Source organism: Pseudorca crassidens, chromosome 2 (genome assembly GCF_039906515.1).
Source record: "Pseudorca crassidens isolate mPseCra1 chromosome 2, mPseCra1.hap1, whole genome shotgun sequence".
In the NCBI taxonomy this organism is placed as follows: domain Eukaryota; kingdom Metazoa; phylum Chordata; class Mammalia; order Artiodactyla; family Delphinidae; genus Pseudorca; species Pseudorca crassidens.
This window is the reverse complement of record NC_090297.1, coordinates 31,224,740-31,241,595: the sequence shown is the minus strand read 5'-3', so window position 1 is coordinate 31,241,595 and position 16,856 is coordinate 31,224,740. Positions and strand designations below refer to the sequence as shown.

At 41.0% G+C, this 16,856-nt stretch overlaps 1 protein-coding gene across 1 annotated transcript; it reads left to right on the top strand.

Annotated features, from left to right (window-relative positions):
- The first annotated feature begins 22 nt into the window (after positions 1–22).
- Positions 23–15,281, top strand: RRAGC (Ras related GTP binding C). Its single transcript, XM_067725569.1, has 7 exons — positions 23–338; positions 2,033–2,236; positions 3,204–3,403; positions 5,919–6,033; positions 7,209–7,351; positions 9,353–9,501; positions 13,739–15,281. Exons 1-7 carry the CDS (start codon positions 102–104, stop codon positions 13,888–13,890), a joined length of 1,200 nt encoding a protein of 399 aa, XP_067581670.1. The 5' UTR covers positions 23–101; the 3' UTR covers positions 13,891–15,281.
- The last annotated feature ends 1,575 nt before the right edge of the window (positions 15,282–16,856 follow it).

Sequence of the window (16,856 nt, the reverse complement as noted above, 5' to 3'; positions counted from 1 at the left end):
GGCGGCTGCCGGGGGCGGTGGCGGCGGCGGCCTGGGGAGGCGGCGGCCTGGCTCGGCCTGGCGTGGCCTGTCAGGGCGCGGGCGGCGGCTGCTCCAGCACCATGTCCCTGCAGTACGGGGCGGAGGAGACGCCCCTCGCCGGCAGTTACGGCCCGGCGGACTCGTTCCCAAAGGACTTCGGCTACGGCGTGGAGGAGGAAGAAGAGGAGGCGGCAGCGGCGGGCGGCGGGGTTGGGGCGGGGGCCGGCGGAGGCTGTGGCCCGGGGGGCGCTGACAGCTCCAAGCCTAGGATTCTGCTCATGGGGCTCAGGCGCAGCGGCAAGTCCTCCATCCAGAAGGTGAGTGGGGCCTCGCCGGCCCCTCCGCCCCTCCCCCTCCCTCCTCTACCCGGGGGCGCGGGTGGCCGCCGGGGGGGAGGCCCCGAGGAGGGCGGCGGCCGGGCTGTCCCAGCGCACTTTCTCTTCTCCTCCGGTGAGCAGAGCCCGGGCGCGGCCCTCGTCGGGACCCCGATCTTGGAGTCCACGCCCAGGTCAGCCGAGGCCGACTGGGTCCCCGCGCTCCCCGAGTGGCCGGAGCGAGGCAGGTGTCCGTGGCACCGCCCGGGACCTCGCCTCCTGGGACCCAGCCCCTGTGCCATTCACGAAACTGAGACTTGCTCCCCGGTTCTAACTTGGAGAACTTCCCACACTCCCTCCCCGGACCCGGTTGTGTTTGTGCTTCTCACTTCAGGTGATCTGAGTTTTCAGGGCTTCCCAGGTGAGCCCCAGGGAGCAGCGTCAGAAAGAGTAGTGACTAACTCTTTGGCCTTTGTAATGCCTCCTCTTGTTACTAGTACGAAGGAGACTTCACTGTGACATTTGTGGGATTTGGGGGCTGTTCTTCCACCTATTTTAGTACTTGTGGCCCGGTGAGTATAATTACTAGTGATTTTCCCCCGTTTGTGAGTGGCTACAAAAATTTTGAGACCTGGAGAATATTTGCAGACCTTTGTCAGTCCATGTGCTTTCACTTGGGGAATGTCGGGAACGGATGGAGGGTTCCTCACTTTTTAATAAGGGGGAAATAGAGGCAGGGTTGATCTCCTTCATCAGCCATGGCTCTTACACACAAAGTGAGCTGGCGATAAAATGCTAGATACCTGGCCTTTTGCCCTTTCCACTCTGTTGCAGAGGTCTCTCCAAAATAAATCTCTGCATGATATTCTGTAGACATGATGTTTTTAAGTAGTCTTCTTCCACGTGTAATGGATTACTGTGTTTTATTTATCTTTTACCTTTACAGCAAAATCTGAGTACATTTATGGTAGGTTTTTAGCAAACTGATTTTAATTCTTTTCAGTTGTTACTCACTATCTAAGCCTTGGGAGTAACTATCCATTTTCCTCATCTAGAAAGTAACAGAGAGGCAAATTAGTTTTGTGTTAGAATTGTATAGATTGTGATAATTTTGATTCTTAACAATTGCCTTTACCATTTATTTGGGAGCTGTCTTTTCCCTGTCAACTCCCATTCTTTCCCCTCCCCACATATATTCCTTCTCCCTCAATATGTCACTTTCTGCTTGGTATAATTTGCCTTTGTTTCATTTCTTCCACAAGACTGCAAACCCATTGAGGGCAGGGTCCAGTCAGTTTCATTTCTGATTATTTCTCAGAGCCTGATAAGTTTTCAGTGAACAAAACTGCTTAAACTTTATAAGTTTTCATAATCTTAAAGCAGATTTTGGCAGAATTGATAGTTTTACAGAAAAAAAATGAAACTGAAATGAGAGACATTGCTACTGCTAGTATTGAATACAGACAGAAAATAGCAGAGAAGTTTCAGCTTTTCTGGTGATTTGGTTTCAATAATTTGGTGTCTTCTGTTAGAAGTTAAAGGATAGTGGATACCAGTGGATACACCATTCACTTTTTACCTCTTTTAAAATTTTTGCTATAGGATCAAGTTCTTTAAATTATGTTAATTCAGGGTGGAGTTCTGTATTTTAAATAAAAATTGGAGTAGTCATTAAATTGTTTTCTTTCTTTTGACAGGTGGTGTTTCATAAAATGTCACCCAACGAGACCCTCTTTTTGGAAAGTACCAACAAGATTTACAAAGATGACATTTCAAATAGCTCCTTTGTGAATTTCCAAATATGGGATTTTCCTGGGCAAATGGACTTTTTCGACCCTACTTTTGACTACGAGATGATCTTCAGGGGAACAGGAGCTTTGATATATGTCATTGATGCACAGGTAGTTAGAAATGATAATGTTTACTTTTCTTCTTTGGTGATGGAAGATGTAGGAACAAAGGAAAGTTGTTTATTTGTCATGTGCTTCTTGCAGCTTATTTCTTTGCCAGTAGATTCCCTAACAGTGCGAGAGATGTACCTGCAGAGGTGCTTTGGGAACAGGCATGCCATTGTACAAGTACAGAATATCAGATGACTAGGAGATATGGTTTATATCCCTGAGTTCTAGTTAGTGAGCAGCGTTCCGTTTTTGTTAATAGTAGATATTGCTGTACTCTATTAACTATTACAGTAGTGATGTCACTCACTGAAAAGGTCTCATTAGTGCCCATAATATAAGGAGGAATGTGAGAACTGAGTCAGTAAATATTAAAGTGAATAGTTTCTTTAGTTGCCCAAGTAGGGTTTAGCCCAAGGAGCACTTATTGAGGGCCTAGCATGTGGCGGGCACTCAGACTGATGGGATGTGTCTCCATCCTTAAGAATCTTACTTTTTCTACGCTTAAGCATTAGTTAGGAATGCTTTCTGAGTGACAGGATCTGTAATGGCTGCTTTCATATACGTGACCTAATTAATGTCTTCACAAAACTGGGAGGTAGGTACTGTAATTCCGATTTTATGGATAAGTAAACTGAGATCACAGAGTTTAAGCAACCTGCTTAAAGTCACACATCTAATAAATGGCAGAGCTGGGATTACTTTAAAAATTCTATTGGGAAGAAGTGTCCATTTCCCATTTCTTTTCCTTATATTATCAGTATTAAAAATTACAAGCATTAACTTGGTAGTTGAATTCTTTATCTTGAGCGATTGAAGATCTGTTTAGTGGTGTAAGTTAATGTATTTGGATGTTTGAATATTTATGAATAATTAGGATAATATATTTTCTGTGGTTGGGGAAAGAGGTAGTTTGAGGCTTTCTTAACTTAAGATTTCTTTTTAAAAAATATTTTGTTCTGACTTACAGGATGACTACATGGAGGCTTTAACAAGACTTCACATTACTGTTTCTAAAGCCTACAAAGTTAACCCAGACATGAATTTTGAGGTTTTTATTCACAAAGTTGATGGTCTGTCTGATGATCACAAAATAGAAACACAGAGGGACATTCATCAAAGGGCCAATGATGACCTTGCAGATGCTGGGCTAGAAAAACTCCACCTTAGGTAACAACCTGTGTGTTTGATATGAGAGCCCTGAAAAGTGTGTAAATGTATTCCCATCTCTGTCATTACAAACACGTAGCTCTCTGTTACTGGTATACCCTTCCCAAATCTGTAACGTTTTTGATCTCTTTGTTGTTGAATTCAAGCAGGTTTGGGAGCCTAATGTTATTGAGACGTTACTTTCCCCCTTTTTTGCATTTTCCCAGAGGTGGAAGTCATGTGAAGTGTGTTTCTGTAGGTGTGTTTACAAATTCATCTCGAGAGACTGGAGTCAGGCTGTTTCCTCATGGCATAAATCTGCTTTGGGGCTCCCCTCTCTTGGTTTCATTATTATTATTATTTTTTCCTTCTTGCCTCAGTTCAGGGAATCTCTGTCGCATTTGTTGTAAAAGTCTGTAGCTTGAGCTTTCACAGTGTCTGTTTCAGTAGGAAGAGCTTTTTAAAGAGGGTACACTTTAATGTCTGGACTGTAATGTATCTTGTTTATGTATTTTAAAACACGCTTTTATGAATCTCTAAAAATTGGGTTAAGTGAGTGTATCTTATCAAGTTTAAAGAGCTCTCAAGTTTAAAGAACTGCCGATTCATAATTAAATATTAAGAAATTATTAAAGAACACCTATTAGATAGGATTGATGACTTGTGTACTTGTGTTCTGAAAGTGTATAAGAAATATTTCCTACATCTTATTTATTTATTTTTTTATGGTTTAGGTAGAAATGACTAATAAAAAGTACCCAAGAAAATGTTCTTTTGATGATATAAACAGCTTAAAGGGGAAGCAGGCGAGAGACAAACCATAGCTATTTCCTTATCCCTGGTCTGTTATAATGACTTCTCTATAGGCTCAAGCCAACCCCCATTTTTCAACCCCTAATATTCTCTAGGGCCTCTGGCTCCAAGATCCTTCTGTTATTCTCCTAGGAAACCACATAGAAAAGTCTCATTGACCTCTAGCCTGGATTAAAATATGTGCAAGTAATTCAGGCTTTAAAAAAATTCAGCACTATTTGTAGGAGAAAGTGAAAGTATCTTCCCATAAAATTCTTCAATCTTACTCTTCCACCATGAATGATGGATTTTAAGCCATGATTGTCCTGTGTTCTCCAGTGCCCATGGGAACCCTTCTGGTCCTCTTAACACCACGTCTGTGTCCCTTTCCAGGGCATCCCGCCTCATTGGTACACACCATCCCTTTTTCCAGTTCTCTATGGGGCCCTAGGCCTTCTTAACAGCATTAAGCTTTATTAATAACTAGCAGGCCTATGGATGAGGCTGTATTTGATTTCCAATGTCCAGAAACTTAGCTTACTATAAAGTGCCCTGTGGCTTGGAGGTTCTTCCCTGCCCCCATCCACCTCCAAGCCTCATAGTTCCTGCAGGACCTTCTCACGTTGCCAAAATATTCCTTTGACCCTAGTGCCTGTGGGGGGATCATCTTGGTCTCACCTGTGCCATTGTTCTGACATCTAGATTAGAGCCCCATCTAGGTTAGCTTCTTAGGTGAGCTCTTTGAAAGTATCTTTAAATTAGGTACAAAGTGTGATATAAACAGTTATGTGTCTCTGACTTTGTAATTTGTGTTTATAATTATATAATGGATACAACTTTATAGCGAAGAGTATATTCCCTGAGTGAAAAAGTAGGTGCAATTGACCACACTATTATTGTTAAAGGTCTCTCTCTCGCAAATACGTGTTTTGTTAAATCTACAAATTTACTTCACTGTGCATCCTCTTAGGCCTCCAGATAGCTGTTCCATTCTCTCTAGAGCCCCTGCTCTCATCCTCCATAATATGTTATTTACATAAATTCTAAGCTCCAGTTTTATTCATTCATTTATTCACCAAATGTTTATGAGCACTCTTCAGGGTAGTGGGCCTGCAGCTGTGAGCAAGGCTGACAGAGTCTCTGTCCTCATGGAGCTTATATTCTGATGAATGAGACAGCTCAGAAGCATTTATAAATAAATGTATAGTATAATTTTAAGTGCTTACCAGTGCTGTGAAGAAAAACAAATTAGGGGAAAGGGGTTGAAAGTAATGGGTACAGGGGTACTATTTTAGGTAGGGGGGTCAGGAGGGAACTTTCCGAAGCAGTAACATTTTAGTAGAGACCTGTATTGTATTCTTATTTAATGAATGTCACCTATCTCCTATGAGCTTTCTCTTGGTTTTTATCTTGGTTTTTGTCAGTTATGGGCTTAAGAAACCAAGGTTTTTGGATCAGATTGCAAAGACTTAGGTGAATATTCAGGTTTCTGCATCTGAAAATGCTTTCCTGTGTACTGCCTCAATTGCCCTCTGTGTAAATGCAATAAAGGGATGGAGAGCTACAAACCAGGTGGGGAAACTGCATTTGTCATCTTTCATGATGGGTATGGTACACAAGATAAAGAGGCTGTATTTGAACTTACGGAAATCAAATGTTAAGAAACTTAAAATTCTATGTATCATGATAATTGTCACTGGACTTAAGATTTTTCAAATTAATCAAACTATGTTGTGTTTTTCAGCTTTTATTTGACTAGTATCTATGACCATTCAATATTTGAAGCCTTTAGTAAGGTGGTGCAGAAACTTATCCCACAACTACCGACCTTGGAAAATCTATTAAATATCTTTATATCAGTAAGTGAGCTATTTAATTTACTGTAGTTTCTGGTTCCGTTTTTGTTGAATATATTTGTGTTATCAAGTTCTCCAAAAAATTGCTGGAATTAGTCTGACTCAAGCTTAAGGACTAATAATACAATTAAGTGTAAAGTAAGTAATAAAAACATTTAAAAAATGGCTTGAGGGCTTCCCTGGTGGCACAGTGGTTAAGAGTCCGCCTGCCGATGCAGGGGACACGGGTTCGTGCCCCAGTCCTGGAAGATCCCACGTGCCGCGGAGCGGCTGGGCCCGTGAGCCATGGCTGCTAAGCCTGCGCGTCCAGAGCCTGTGCTCCGCAGCAGGGGAGGCCACAACAGTGAGAGGCCTGCGTACCGCAAAAAGAAAAAAAAAGGCTTGAGTTATTTTCTGAATTTTTTTCCCTTAATACTCACTTTTTCTTGTTTTAAAATGCCCTGATGAGAAATTTTCTCATGCTTTCTGAATTAATATCTTCATGGTATCTGTTTCCTGACGGAAGAGTAGAAAGTAGGGTAGATTGGGTTTTGGGAATTGGACTTAATCTCTGCCTTATTGGAGGTCACATTGAAAAATTGATCCTTTCCTTGCTAACTGTAATCTGTGTCATATTTCACATTACTTATTTTGAGGATTCAGCTTAATAAAAAAGGATATTCTTCCAATAAATTTAGCATTCAGCCACTATATTTCCCAAACATTTCTTTGAAGGACTCAATGTATAGTGATCCCCAATTCTTTGGGCTTTTTGGGTTATGCTAGATGTTGACGTGAAACATTCTTTGCCACATCAAGCCTTTCTGGTAGCAAGGTCATTTGAATCAGAGATTGATTATTGCCCCAAAAAGGATTATTGAAAATGTAGCATGGCTTGATTTTTGGAGATTTTTTTGGGTGTGTGTGTGGCATCTTAGGAAATAATTCATTTAAGTAAAGAGGATGAAGAAAAAACAAATTTGACTGGTGCAATTATGTCAGTAAATCAGAGCAGAGAAATAATTCCACTTTTATTCTTTGGATAAGAGACGTGTCTCCTAAGCAAGTACTATTTGCTCTTTTGGTTTTAGGTTGTATAATTAAAAATGCTCTTGGATGTTAATCAGTGATTCGAGATCTTTGATAAGTTTACAAATTGTGATTCTTAAAAAATGAACACTCAATTTTGTTTTTTCAAGAATTCAGGTATTGAAAAAGCTTTTCTCTTCGATGTTGTCAGCAAAATCTACATTGCAACAGACAGTTCTCCTGTGGATATGCAGTCATATGAACTTTGCTGTGACATGATTGATGTTGTAATTGATGTGTCTTGTATATATGGGTAAGTCGTACATATATATTTCTGCAAGATCTCAGATACGGGGAAGACTACCAGCTTGATTTGTCAGGGGGATTAATTTCTGAGGCGTCTAGCAAGTAGTGTATGAAGTAGAATTGTTCTGACCATAGTGCTTCAACTTGGAGCATGATTTCTGTGTGGGTGGGCTCTGGGTCTTACTCCTTCAGCATAGGTGGATAAGACCGGTGTGACTAGTGCCAGACTCACTATCACTGAAAGTTTCACCCGCTATTATTTGGGGGGTTTGTACTGTGTCTTCTCACTACTGCAACTTAGCTAGATCAATAAATAAGATTAATTTATTTAAAACACTCTGAATAACGAAGTATGTACTGGTTCCTAATTTAATCTCAGGTTTTGTGGAACTGAGGGATCCTTAATCTTTCAGAGAGCTCAGAAACAAGGAAATCAGAATTCTGGATGTCAGAAGAACTTATAAACATTTGACCTATACATCTAAGTTTCCAAAATAAGTCTCTAAAATATAAACTCTTGTTTTATGCATATTTACCGCACTCTATACAGAAATTTTTAAAAGCTGGCAAAGAAGTGATTTTGTAGAATAACCCAGAGGATAGGTGAAAACTTTGGTGAACTTACTGGTGTTTCAAAAGCCAGTAACCTCTGCAGCCTCTAATAGCCCTGATTCATCTCACGTATTAATGTCAGTCCTCACAATGCACTTTCTCGATGCTCTGACATTACCTTTGCTTTCTGATACCTGTGTCCTTTATCTGTTTTTCCTCTCTGCTCCACCTAGTCTAAATTCCTCTTTCATCTCTCTGTCCCTACCCTTTACCTTGCTCTCTCTGCCTAACCTTGTCAGTGTCTTTGTCCAGCTGCCTCTGGGTAGGAGAATGCATTTGTGTTACCTCTTCTTTACCTGTCTATTCTTGTCTTGCATTCCTGTCTCTTTTTCAGTTTTGTGATTATATGATCTCCTTTGTTTTTATTCTTTCCACAGTGAAAATGAGATTTTGTCCGTAGGTTATGCAGAAGAGTTTCATGTTCTCATTCCTAATTTTAAAAATGGATGAATAGAACATTCGCTTTTTCTTTAAAATAAATCAAATTTTCATAAATCAAATTTAGTTATAAAGTTTATTTTCAGTATAAGGTACACTGTAAACTACATATATATGATAAAGTGCATTATAAAAAAGAAGAGAAATAGCCATTACTTCGTATTCTTAACACAATACATGTGTGCAATTCGGTATGCTTTATTGAAGTTCAGTTTGCTGCTTATTTCATTTTTTTTTTTTTTTTGGGCTGCATTGGGTTTTCATTGTGCACGGGCTTTCTCTAGTTGCGGCGAGCAGGGCTACTGTTTGTTGCAGTGCGCGGGTTTCTCATTGCAGTGGCTTCTCATATTGCGGAGCACGGGCTCTAGGTACATGGGCTTCAGTAGTTGTGGCACGCGGGCTCAGTAGTTGTGGCTTGCGGGCTCTAGAGTGCAGGCTCAGTAGTGTGGTGCACAGGCTTAGTTGCTCTGTGGCATGTGGGATCTTTCTGGACCAGGAATCGAACCCGTGTCCCCTGCGCTGGCAGGCAGTTTCTTAACCACTGTGCCACCAGGAAGTCCTGCTTACTTGACTCTTGATTTATGTTTTTTGAACGGGACCGTATTTATTGATTTTAGTTTTTGTATTTACTCCTTTTTCACTGATGGCAGTTTTCATATTTCAGGTCCTTCTTTATTTGTAGAGGGTGTCAGCGCCAATTAGTGTGAGGGAATGTTGGAAACCTGCTGTGTTCCATGCATCCTAGGTGAAGAAGGTGATGTGAGCGCATGGAATGAATACTGCAGCGTGGGCTGGGCACCCATAGCTAAACACAGCTTCTGTTCCAATAAGGGAGAGCGGGCATTCTCCTTTCTCAAAAGACGTTCAGGAAACTGGGTGGAAACCCTTATTGTTGTGCAAATGTGACAAAATGCTGAGTTGGGAAACCTCTAATGGATGATACTTTGTTTTAAAACAGGTTAAAGGAAGATGGAAGTGGAAGTGCTTACGACAAAGAATCTATGGCCATCATCAAGCTGAATAACACAACGGTCCTGTATTTAAAGGAGGTGACTAAATTTTTGGCACTGGTCTGCATCCTTAGGGAAGAAAGTTTTGAACGAAAAGGTAATGCATTTTAAAAAGATTTCTTTAAGTTCTTTGTCATAATTTCTTAGGTTCTTGAAAGCAAGAAAAAACAATATTGCAGTGTTAGAGGATTTACCAGCTCAAACTCCTTTTGTGCCTTCCCGTCCACGTATAGTGCAGACTTTCTCCTGCCTTCTTTTGGTCTTTTATTTTAAATCAAGTTTTTTATTCCAGCCTCTCTCATTTTACATCCTTCCATTACCTGTCTTAACTGCCTACGGTTTGGCTTCCACCTGAACCAGTCTGCTGAAGCTGTTTGAGAGGTTACTAGGTCTTTTTCTTGCTGCATTCAGTGGCCTTTTCTCATTCTGTGGCCTCTTCAGGCTTCTGAAGCATGTGCTGTCAATCCCTCCTCCCTCAAGCTTTCTTCTCTCTGCTTCCCTAAAGCAGAACTCCCCGGGTTCTTCTATGTGTTTGTTTCTCTGACCACCTGTCCTGTTTCTTCTGTTTTTCTTTTTCTGAGTGTTCTTCAGAGCCAGGTATCCTGCTCACTTCTTCACTTAATTCTCCTGGTCAGTGCATCTCATCCATGCCTTCAGTTAATCTTCTCTGTGTAGTTGATTGAAAAATTCACCTCTCCAATTCTGGCTTGGGCCTGTGTTTCCATCCTGTGTTTGGAGCTATTAGTAAGACATCTTCACTTAAATATTTTATCTTGTCCATGGTGTCAAAAACTGATGAATATTTTCCCCTTTGTTTCACGACCATCCCGGCTACTCTACTTCTGTTCCTCGTTACGCCATTTTTCTGGTGTCCAAGCTTAGCTATGTGCAGTCAGGTAATCGTATGGTGTAATTGCCCATGAGGCTCTTGCAGATCATCTCACAGAGAGCATTCTGTGTTTTCCTTTTTCTGTTCTTTTCCTGTGTTTACATTCAGTTTTCACCAAATCTTACCATTTGTTTCTTGGAACTGTTTCTCGGGTGTCCTTTCCATTTACACTGTTGGTGACTCCAATCCAGGTCCTCATTCCTCCAGCCTGTGGTGCTGCATTCAACATATATATTAATGGCTCAGCATGTATCATCTCTTATTCTAAAGGCAGACTAGGTTTCAGAAAATTCCTTTTATCATGTTATTTAACTACTCAAGGATCTATAGTAACTCGTATTCACTGCAACAAGTCCCTGCTTTTCTACTTGGGTTTTGTGATATTAATTAATATTGAATGAATTAATATTATTTCACTGATGTTGATATTAATGAAATATTTTAGATATACAAAGTGTTTTGGGTACAACAAAAATGTGAGTATTCACCTTTGAGCTTAAGAACTGAAACATGACAAATACATATTTGTCTTCTGTGTGTTTCTCAGTTGAAACCCCCTCTTGCGCTCTGTTGAATGTAGTGTTTTCTTTTTCCTGTGCATGATTTAGTCTTTCACTTCATATCTATCCTTAAACAATATAGGGTATTGTGTATCTTTGTGTAAATGACGTCCAAATGTAAGTTGTCTTCTGCAAGTTGCTTGTTTCTTTTCATTCAAGATTGTTTTTGAGAATTATCCGTATCGATAGGTGTAGCTCCAGTTCGTCCATTCAGTTGTCACTGGCACACAGTAGTCTATGGATTGCATATAGCACAATTTATATTCTTCTTGCTGGGCATCTAGATGATTTTTAAGATTACAAATAGTTTTGCAAGAAATGCTCATGAACAAGTTTGCCTTTGCACATATGGAGAATTTCTCAAGAGTAATAAGTATTTAGGAGTGGAATTTATAGAGGACATATGTCGTCAGCTTTATTAGGCATTATTGAATTGCTCTCCAAAGTGGCTTTATTTTCACCCCCAGACAGTGCTTTGTGGGAGTTCTTGTCACTTCATGTCCTTGATAATGTTTGATATTGTTAGACTGTTTAGTTATTGTCAGTCTGGTAGGTGTGAAATGGTATCTCATTTGGCTCTGGTTTTTATTTCTTTAATTACGGGTTAGAGCAAGCATCTTTTTCACTGCAGGTACCCTTTTATGTCTGTTCAGGTGTCTTCTCTGGTAATTTATCTGTTCATATACTTTTATCTTTTTTGTACTGTGTCTTTTTTGTACTTAGGAGTTCTTTATTTTTCTCCATTCTAATCTTTTTTTTTTTTTGCGGTACGCGGGCCTCTCACCGTTGCAGCCTCTCCTGTTGCGGAGCACAGGCTCCGGACGCGCAGGCTCAGCGGCCATGGTTCACAGGCCCAGCCGCTCCGCGGCATGTGGGATCTTCCCGGACCGGGGCACGAACCAGTGTCCCTTGCATCGGCAGGCGGACTCTCAACCACTGCGCCACCAGGGAAGCCCTCTCCATTCTAATCTTTAAAAATTTAAAAAACTTTTGGCTATGGAAATTTTCAGATATACACAAAAGTAGACTAGCACAGCGATTCCATGTACCCATCTCCCTGCTTTCACAGTCATCAAGACATGGTCAGTCTTATTTGCTGTATATCCTCCTCACAACTAAATTATTATCTTTTGCTTTTCTGTCGTGGAAACTATCAAACATAAAAAAGTAGAGAAAATAATGTGAGGAACCCCTTTTTATCTATCACCCAGATTCAACAGTTATCAAAATCATAGCCATTCTTATTTGCTTGCTATACCTTTTTCCCTACTGGGTTATTTTGTTTTTTTTTTTTTTGTTTTGCGGTACGTGGGCCTCTCACTGCTGTGGCCCCTCCCGTTGCGGAGCACAGGCTCCGGACGTGCAGGCTCAGCGGCCATGGCTCACGGGCCCAGCCGCTCCGCGGCTTGTGGGATCCTCCCAGACCGGGGCACGAACCCGTGTCCCCTGCATCGGCAGGCGGACTCCCACCCACTGCGCCACCAGGGAAGCCCCCTACTGGGTTATTTTGAAGCAAATCTCTAACATCAAATCATTTTGTCTATACAGATTTCAGCAGGTGTCTGTAAGAGGTAGTGCGCTTTTTAAAGCATAGCAGTATTACCATCAGTAGTTGTGTAAAAAAACCCCCAAAAAACAGTGATTTCATAATATCATCAAATATCCAGCCAGTGTTCACATTTCCTTGATTGTCAGTTTAATTTTACCATTTGCATAGAAGTCAGTTTTAATGTAGTTGAACTTAATAAAACTTTTATTTTTTTCCTGAATCTGAAGGACCTCTGTAATTTGACTCTAACCTGCTTATTCAGACTCCATTCTCAGTACTTTTCCCCAAAATTCTCTGCCCCTATCTCCAGCCAGACCAGTTTGTTTCCTGTTTTCCACCTGTGTGCTGTGTTTCCTCATTGCCAGCTCCCTGCTGTTGTCTTGTGATTCTGCTCTCCCTTCCTGCCTGATTAAATCCTGCCCGTATCCTCAGAGCTCTGCCTCACACCTGGAGCTTTCATTGCTGCTTTTGCCCTGCACTTGGCTCTCCCACCTTTGGACTTCTTTCACAGTAGTCATTTTAACATCAGATTGTTGTGATTTCTTTCTCGTGTGCTGTCTTTACGTCCCAGTATCCTCGAGGACGTAAGTCCTTTCTTTCTGCTCTGCCCTTCTCAGCACTGGCTTCTATTCTCAAGTTCTCCTCGTGATCTGGAATGGCTCCTGGAGCTCCAGCAATCTTATCCATATTCTGGACATTAAGGAGGAATGGGGAGGAATAGGGAAGTCTTCCTTTTAAGGAGACTTCACACAAGTCTCACACACTTGCATTTATCTCAGTGGCCAGAATTGGTCATATGTCCATGCGTACCTGTAGGGAGCCCTTTGTTTGACCGAAATCTTATTTGGAAGCCAGTTCATAGAGCAGATGAGGACGGAGCTGCCTTACCTCCCGTATAGGGGAAGCAGGCTTCCTGAGACTCTGCCTGATGGACCTCTCTGACACCTCCCAACCCCATGGCTCTACTAAGCAGTTTGCAAAACTGTTCCAACTGTTCACTTCAGCTTTTCTTTGGCTGCCTCAGAGACTTGTAAAAGGAAAAGCTTGATAAATCAAAAAGTATTTTACTTTGACTTTAGATTTCATTGTAAATTTTCTTAGCAAATTTGTCTTCCTGATTGCTTTTTTATTTACCCTGTTCACTTCCAGGCCCCAGAGGTAACCAGTGTTAACACTTGGGCATACGCTTCATCATGTTTCCAGTGTGAAGAATTCCTCAATTGGATATATGTTTTTAAATACATATCAATTATTTTTTTCCGTCACCAAATGTTTCCTAGTAGATAGTCTCACAGTTGACATTCAGGAGGCCTAATCTCCTCTTTCTCTCCTGCAGGTTTAATAGACTACAACTTCCATTGTTTCCGAAAAGCTATTCATGAGGTTTTTGAGGTGGGTGTGACTTCTCACAGGAGCTGTGGTCACCAGACCAGTGCCCCCAGCCTGAAAGCGTTGACACACAACGGCACGCCGCGAAATGCCATCTAGCCTGAATGCCGGTGGTCGGGGTCTGTGCCAGCTTATTCCTCACTCCAGGGTCAGATGCCATGTGCTACAGGACATGGAAGTTGCCGCTTGTGGGAGTCTGGTGCCTGTTGCACTAGAGACAAGGGGTAGAGTTTCTCATTTGGATGAAAACCCCTTCAACCAGTGGTGTGCAACTGAAGCTACTATTTCTTTTTTTTAAAAAAATGGCAAAAAAGAATTCTATAGACCACAGACCTCAAGTGTCTTTCTCCTCTTGGGGGTCCTACTTTAAGTAGTTGGGATATTTTGGACCTGGAGATAACATCACTTACCCATCCTTACCAGAGAATGTTGCTGTCAATTACCAGTTGAAAATAATAGAAAGAACTGAGTTTTTATATGCTTCGCTTAGATTTTCATTTGAGTAGTCTCTGAAAATCCTGCCTTGCTTAAGTTCTAACACTGCCTCTCAGATTTCAATTTTGGACCTTGCACACCTCAGACCTTCTAAATGCATTTGCTTGCTAACTCAGAAGACACATGGTCTGACTGCAGCAAAGGACATTTCTGTATTTGTTTCTGAGGAAATGAGAAAATTTTATGCTGCATCAAGTCAAGAGCAAGGCTCAACAGTGGCCGCTGCATTAGTTCCCTCGGAAGTGTTGAAGAACAAACTTTAAAACAGAAGAAAATTTTTGCACCTGTGTTTTGGGTACCAGATATCTGGGTTCTTGCTCCCACGTTAGATAAATGATTCTGATCACTGTAACAAAGGGAATTAAAAAAAATTTTGTTTTCCCCGCAATCTCCTCCTCTAGGAGGGAAATGCATTATGTCACTGAATTATGTAGCTCACTTTTCTTTAAACTTGATACCAGCCCCCACATTCCTTTTATTCTAAGCTATCGAGATCCTTTAAGAATTGCTGTTTTGTTGACCCTGAATGACCCTCAGGCGCTGGTGGACTGTCCACTGGGACTGAGGAGAGCACATTGGCACCACGACGTGTCGTTAAACATACTTCGTCTTCAGTATTCTGACGCCAAGTGTCAACTGTGGTACTTTCTTCACCTAGGATATTAATTCATAATTGTTTCTTTTTGTTGAAGGTTGATACCCTTTTCCATCGACTTAAACTTACACGTTATTTTTACTCCACATGCCCAGTAGTCATGTATTCCAAAGCCACTGGACCACTTGAGTACATAAGTGCCACTGTTTAATGAAATATGTATATTCAGGTCTGTAAACCTAACAGTGTGACTTGGAGTGCTTCCTGCAGACGATTCTGACTGTTGAGTATTTACATGGACCATGGTGATATCCAAAAAAAAAAAATGCTTTTATATTTATAGATTATTTCATTGAACTATATAAAATGGGTATCAATAAATGTATTTACTCCAGAATAAGTTTTTTATTTGCCTAAGGTAATAGAAGGTTGGGGTGATGGAACATTGGCTTGTCCCGCTCTGTCATCCATTTCTTCTTTTGCTGCCTCATATGGTTAAAATGCCTTATGTTTCAAGACTTCAAGTTCTGTCCTGTTGCAGGAATTTCATGCCTTGTGTCCAGATACCATCTCCTGGCCCGTTTCTGTTTAGGGTAGGAGGTCTAGGTAAAAATGGTGTTTCATACCAACAGATCTCACTCATGGTGGGGAGTGTCCAGGGCCTGGCATAATTAATGTATGATATCCAAACCAGGAAGTGGTTCAGGGGATGAGATGAATAGAATACACTATACAAAATTTGCACTGATTCCAGCTCATTTTTCATCAGTTTCTGAGATACTCATTATTGACCCTTCAATGTTAATTTCTGCTTACATAGTTAGGTTGGGTCTCAACTGGTTGGAGTAAAGTATACATCAGTTTATAGAAAGGAGGGAAGTAGAGGTTGAAAGATCTTTAATTTCATGACTGGATTACTTTAATTTTAAAACAATTGGAAATCACAAAAATAGATTTAAAAAAAAGCTTAAAATACTATCTAATCCTGTATCCTTTTTCAAATTATGGGAACTGAGGTCCAGAGGAGTAAAGAACATTGTCTAGGGTAATAGACGGGATGAACATGTTAAACTCCAAATCAGGATACTGTTGAGAGTGGAAGGGATGCCATTAATAATTATGCCAGAGCAATGGGTGTAAACTACGCTGTTCTGGGTAAACCAGGGGGCAACCCAGTCATAGATCTAGTTAGTAGTGAAGTGGGGGCCTGTGCTGCAGACCTGGCAGCCCAGTGCTGCCTGCCTTCATCTCCAGCCTCAGGCTCCCATTGGCTCAATGGAGATGATGCCTCAAGATGAGTGTACCATGGCATATAGGTGCCCAAGAAATATTTTTTCGTACTACTGTGGAAAATTATAAATTCAGGGAGTGATTAAGGAGAACAGGTGAAAAGTGATGGAATAGAAATAAAGTGAATGAAGAAAGGGGACAACTCAGGAAAAGGAAATGGAAAAATCAGAAAACTATCAAGGAGGGTTTGCCTGAAATGTTTTGCATCTCAATGGGTGTTTATCTTCAACTGGCTACCTCAGAGAGCTGGGAGAGATGGTGAAATAAAACGTTTTAAATCTTTTGCAGCAGGGTGTTTGAGCTGTTCTACATACCACTACCTCTCCTGTTCACACACATTCATACATACACACATTCACACGTGCACGTGTGTACACACACAGACACGTATGTAATGATATCCCAATACAGAATGCTCAAGGTATTTGGAATTGTATTAATTTACCTCCTACGTTTAGAATTCTGTGTGTACACAGAGAAACAAGCAATTTTAAAGATAAAATTATGATTGTCACAAGTTTAATGTGTGTGATTCGTGGGCTTTGTTAAGATTCTCTATCTGTCCTGTTTTGTTTTGCAAATGCTGAAAGCTCTTCCAGTTATATCCAGAAGAGGTTAATTAGTGGATATCATTGTTTTTCACCTAAGCTAGCAAAGTAACTTTAAACACTCCCCTTCTTTCCCC

Bases quoted from the DNA above. Each gene is read 5' to 3' on its own strand.
- RRAGC (XM_067725569.1), top strand. From the start codon at position 102: ATGTCCCTGCAGTACGGGGCGGAGGAGACGCCCCTCGCCGGCAGTTAC. The intron at 339-2,032 runs GTGAGTGGGGCC...TTCTTTTGACAG, and splicing joins GCAAGTCCTCCATCCAGAAG to GTGGTGTTTCATAAAATGTC. The intron at 7,352-9,352 runs GTAAGTCGTACA...GTTTTAAAACAG, and splicing joins GATGTGTCTTGTATATATGG to GTTAAAGGAAGATGGAAGTG.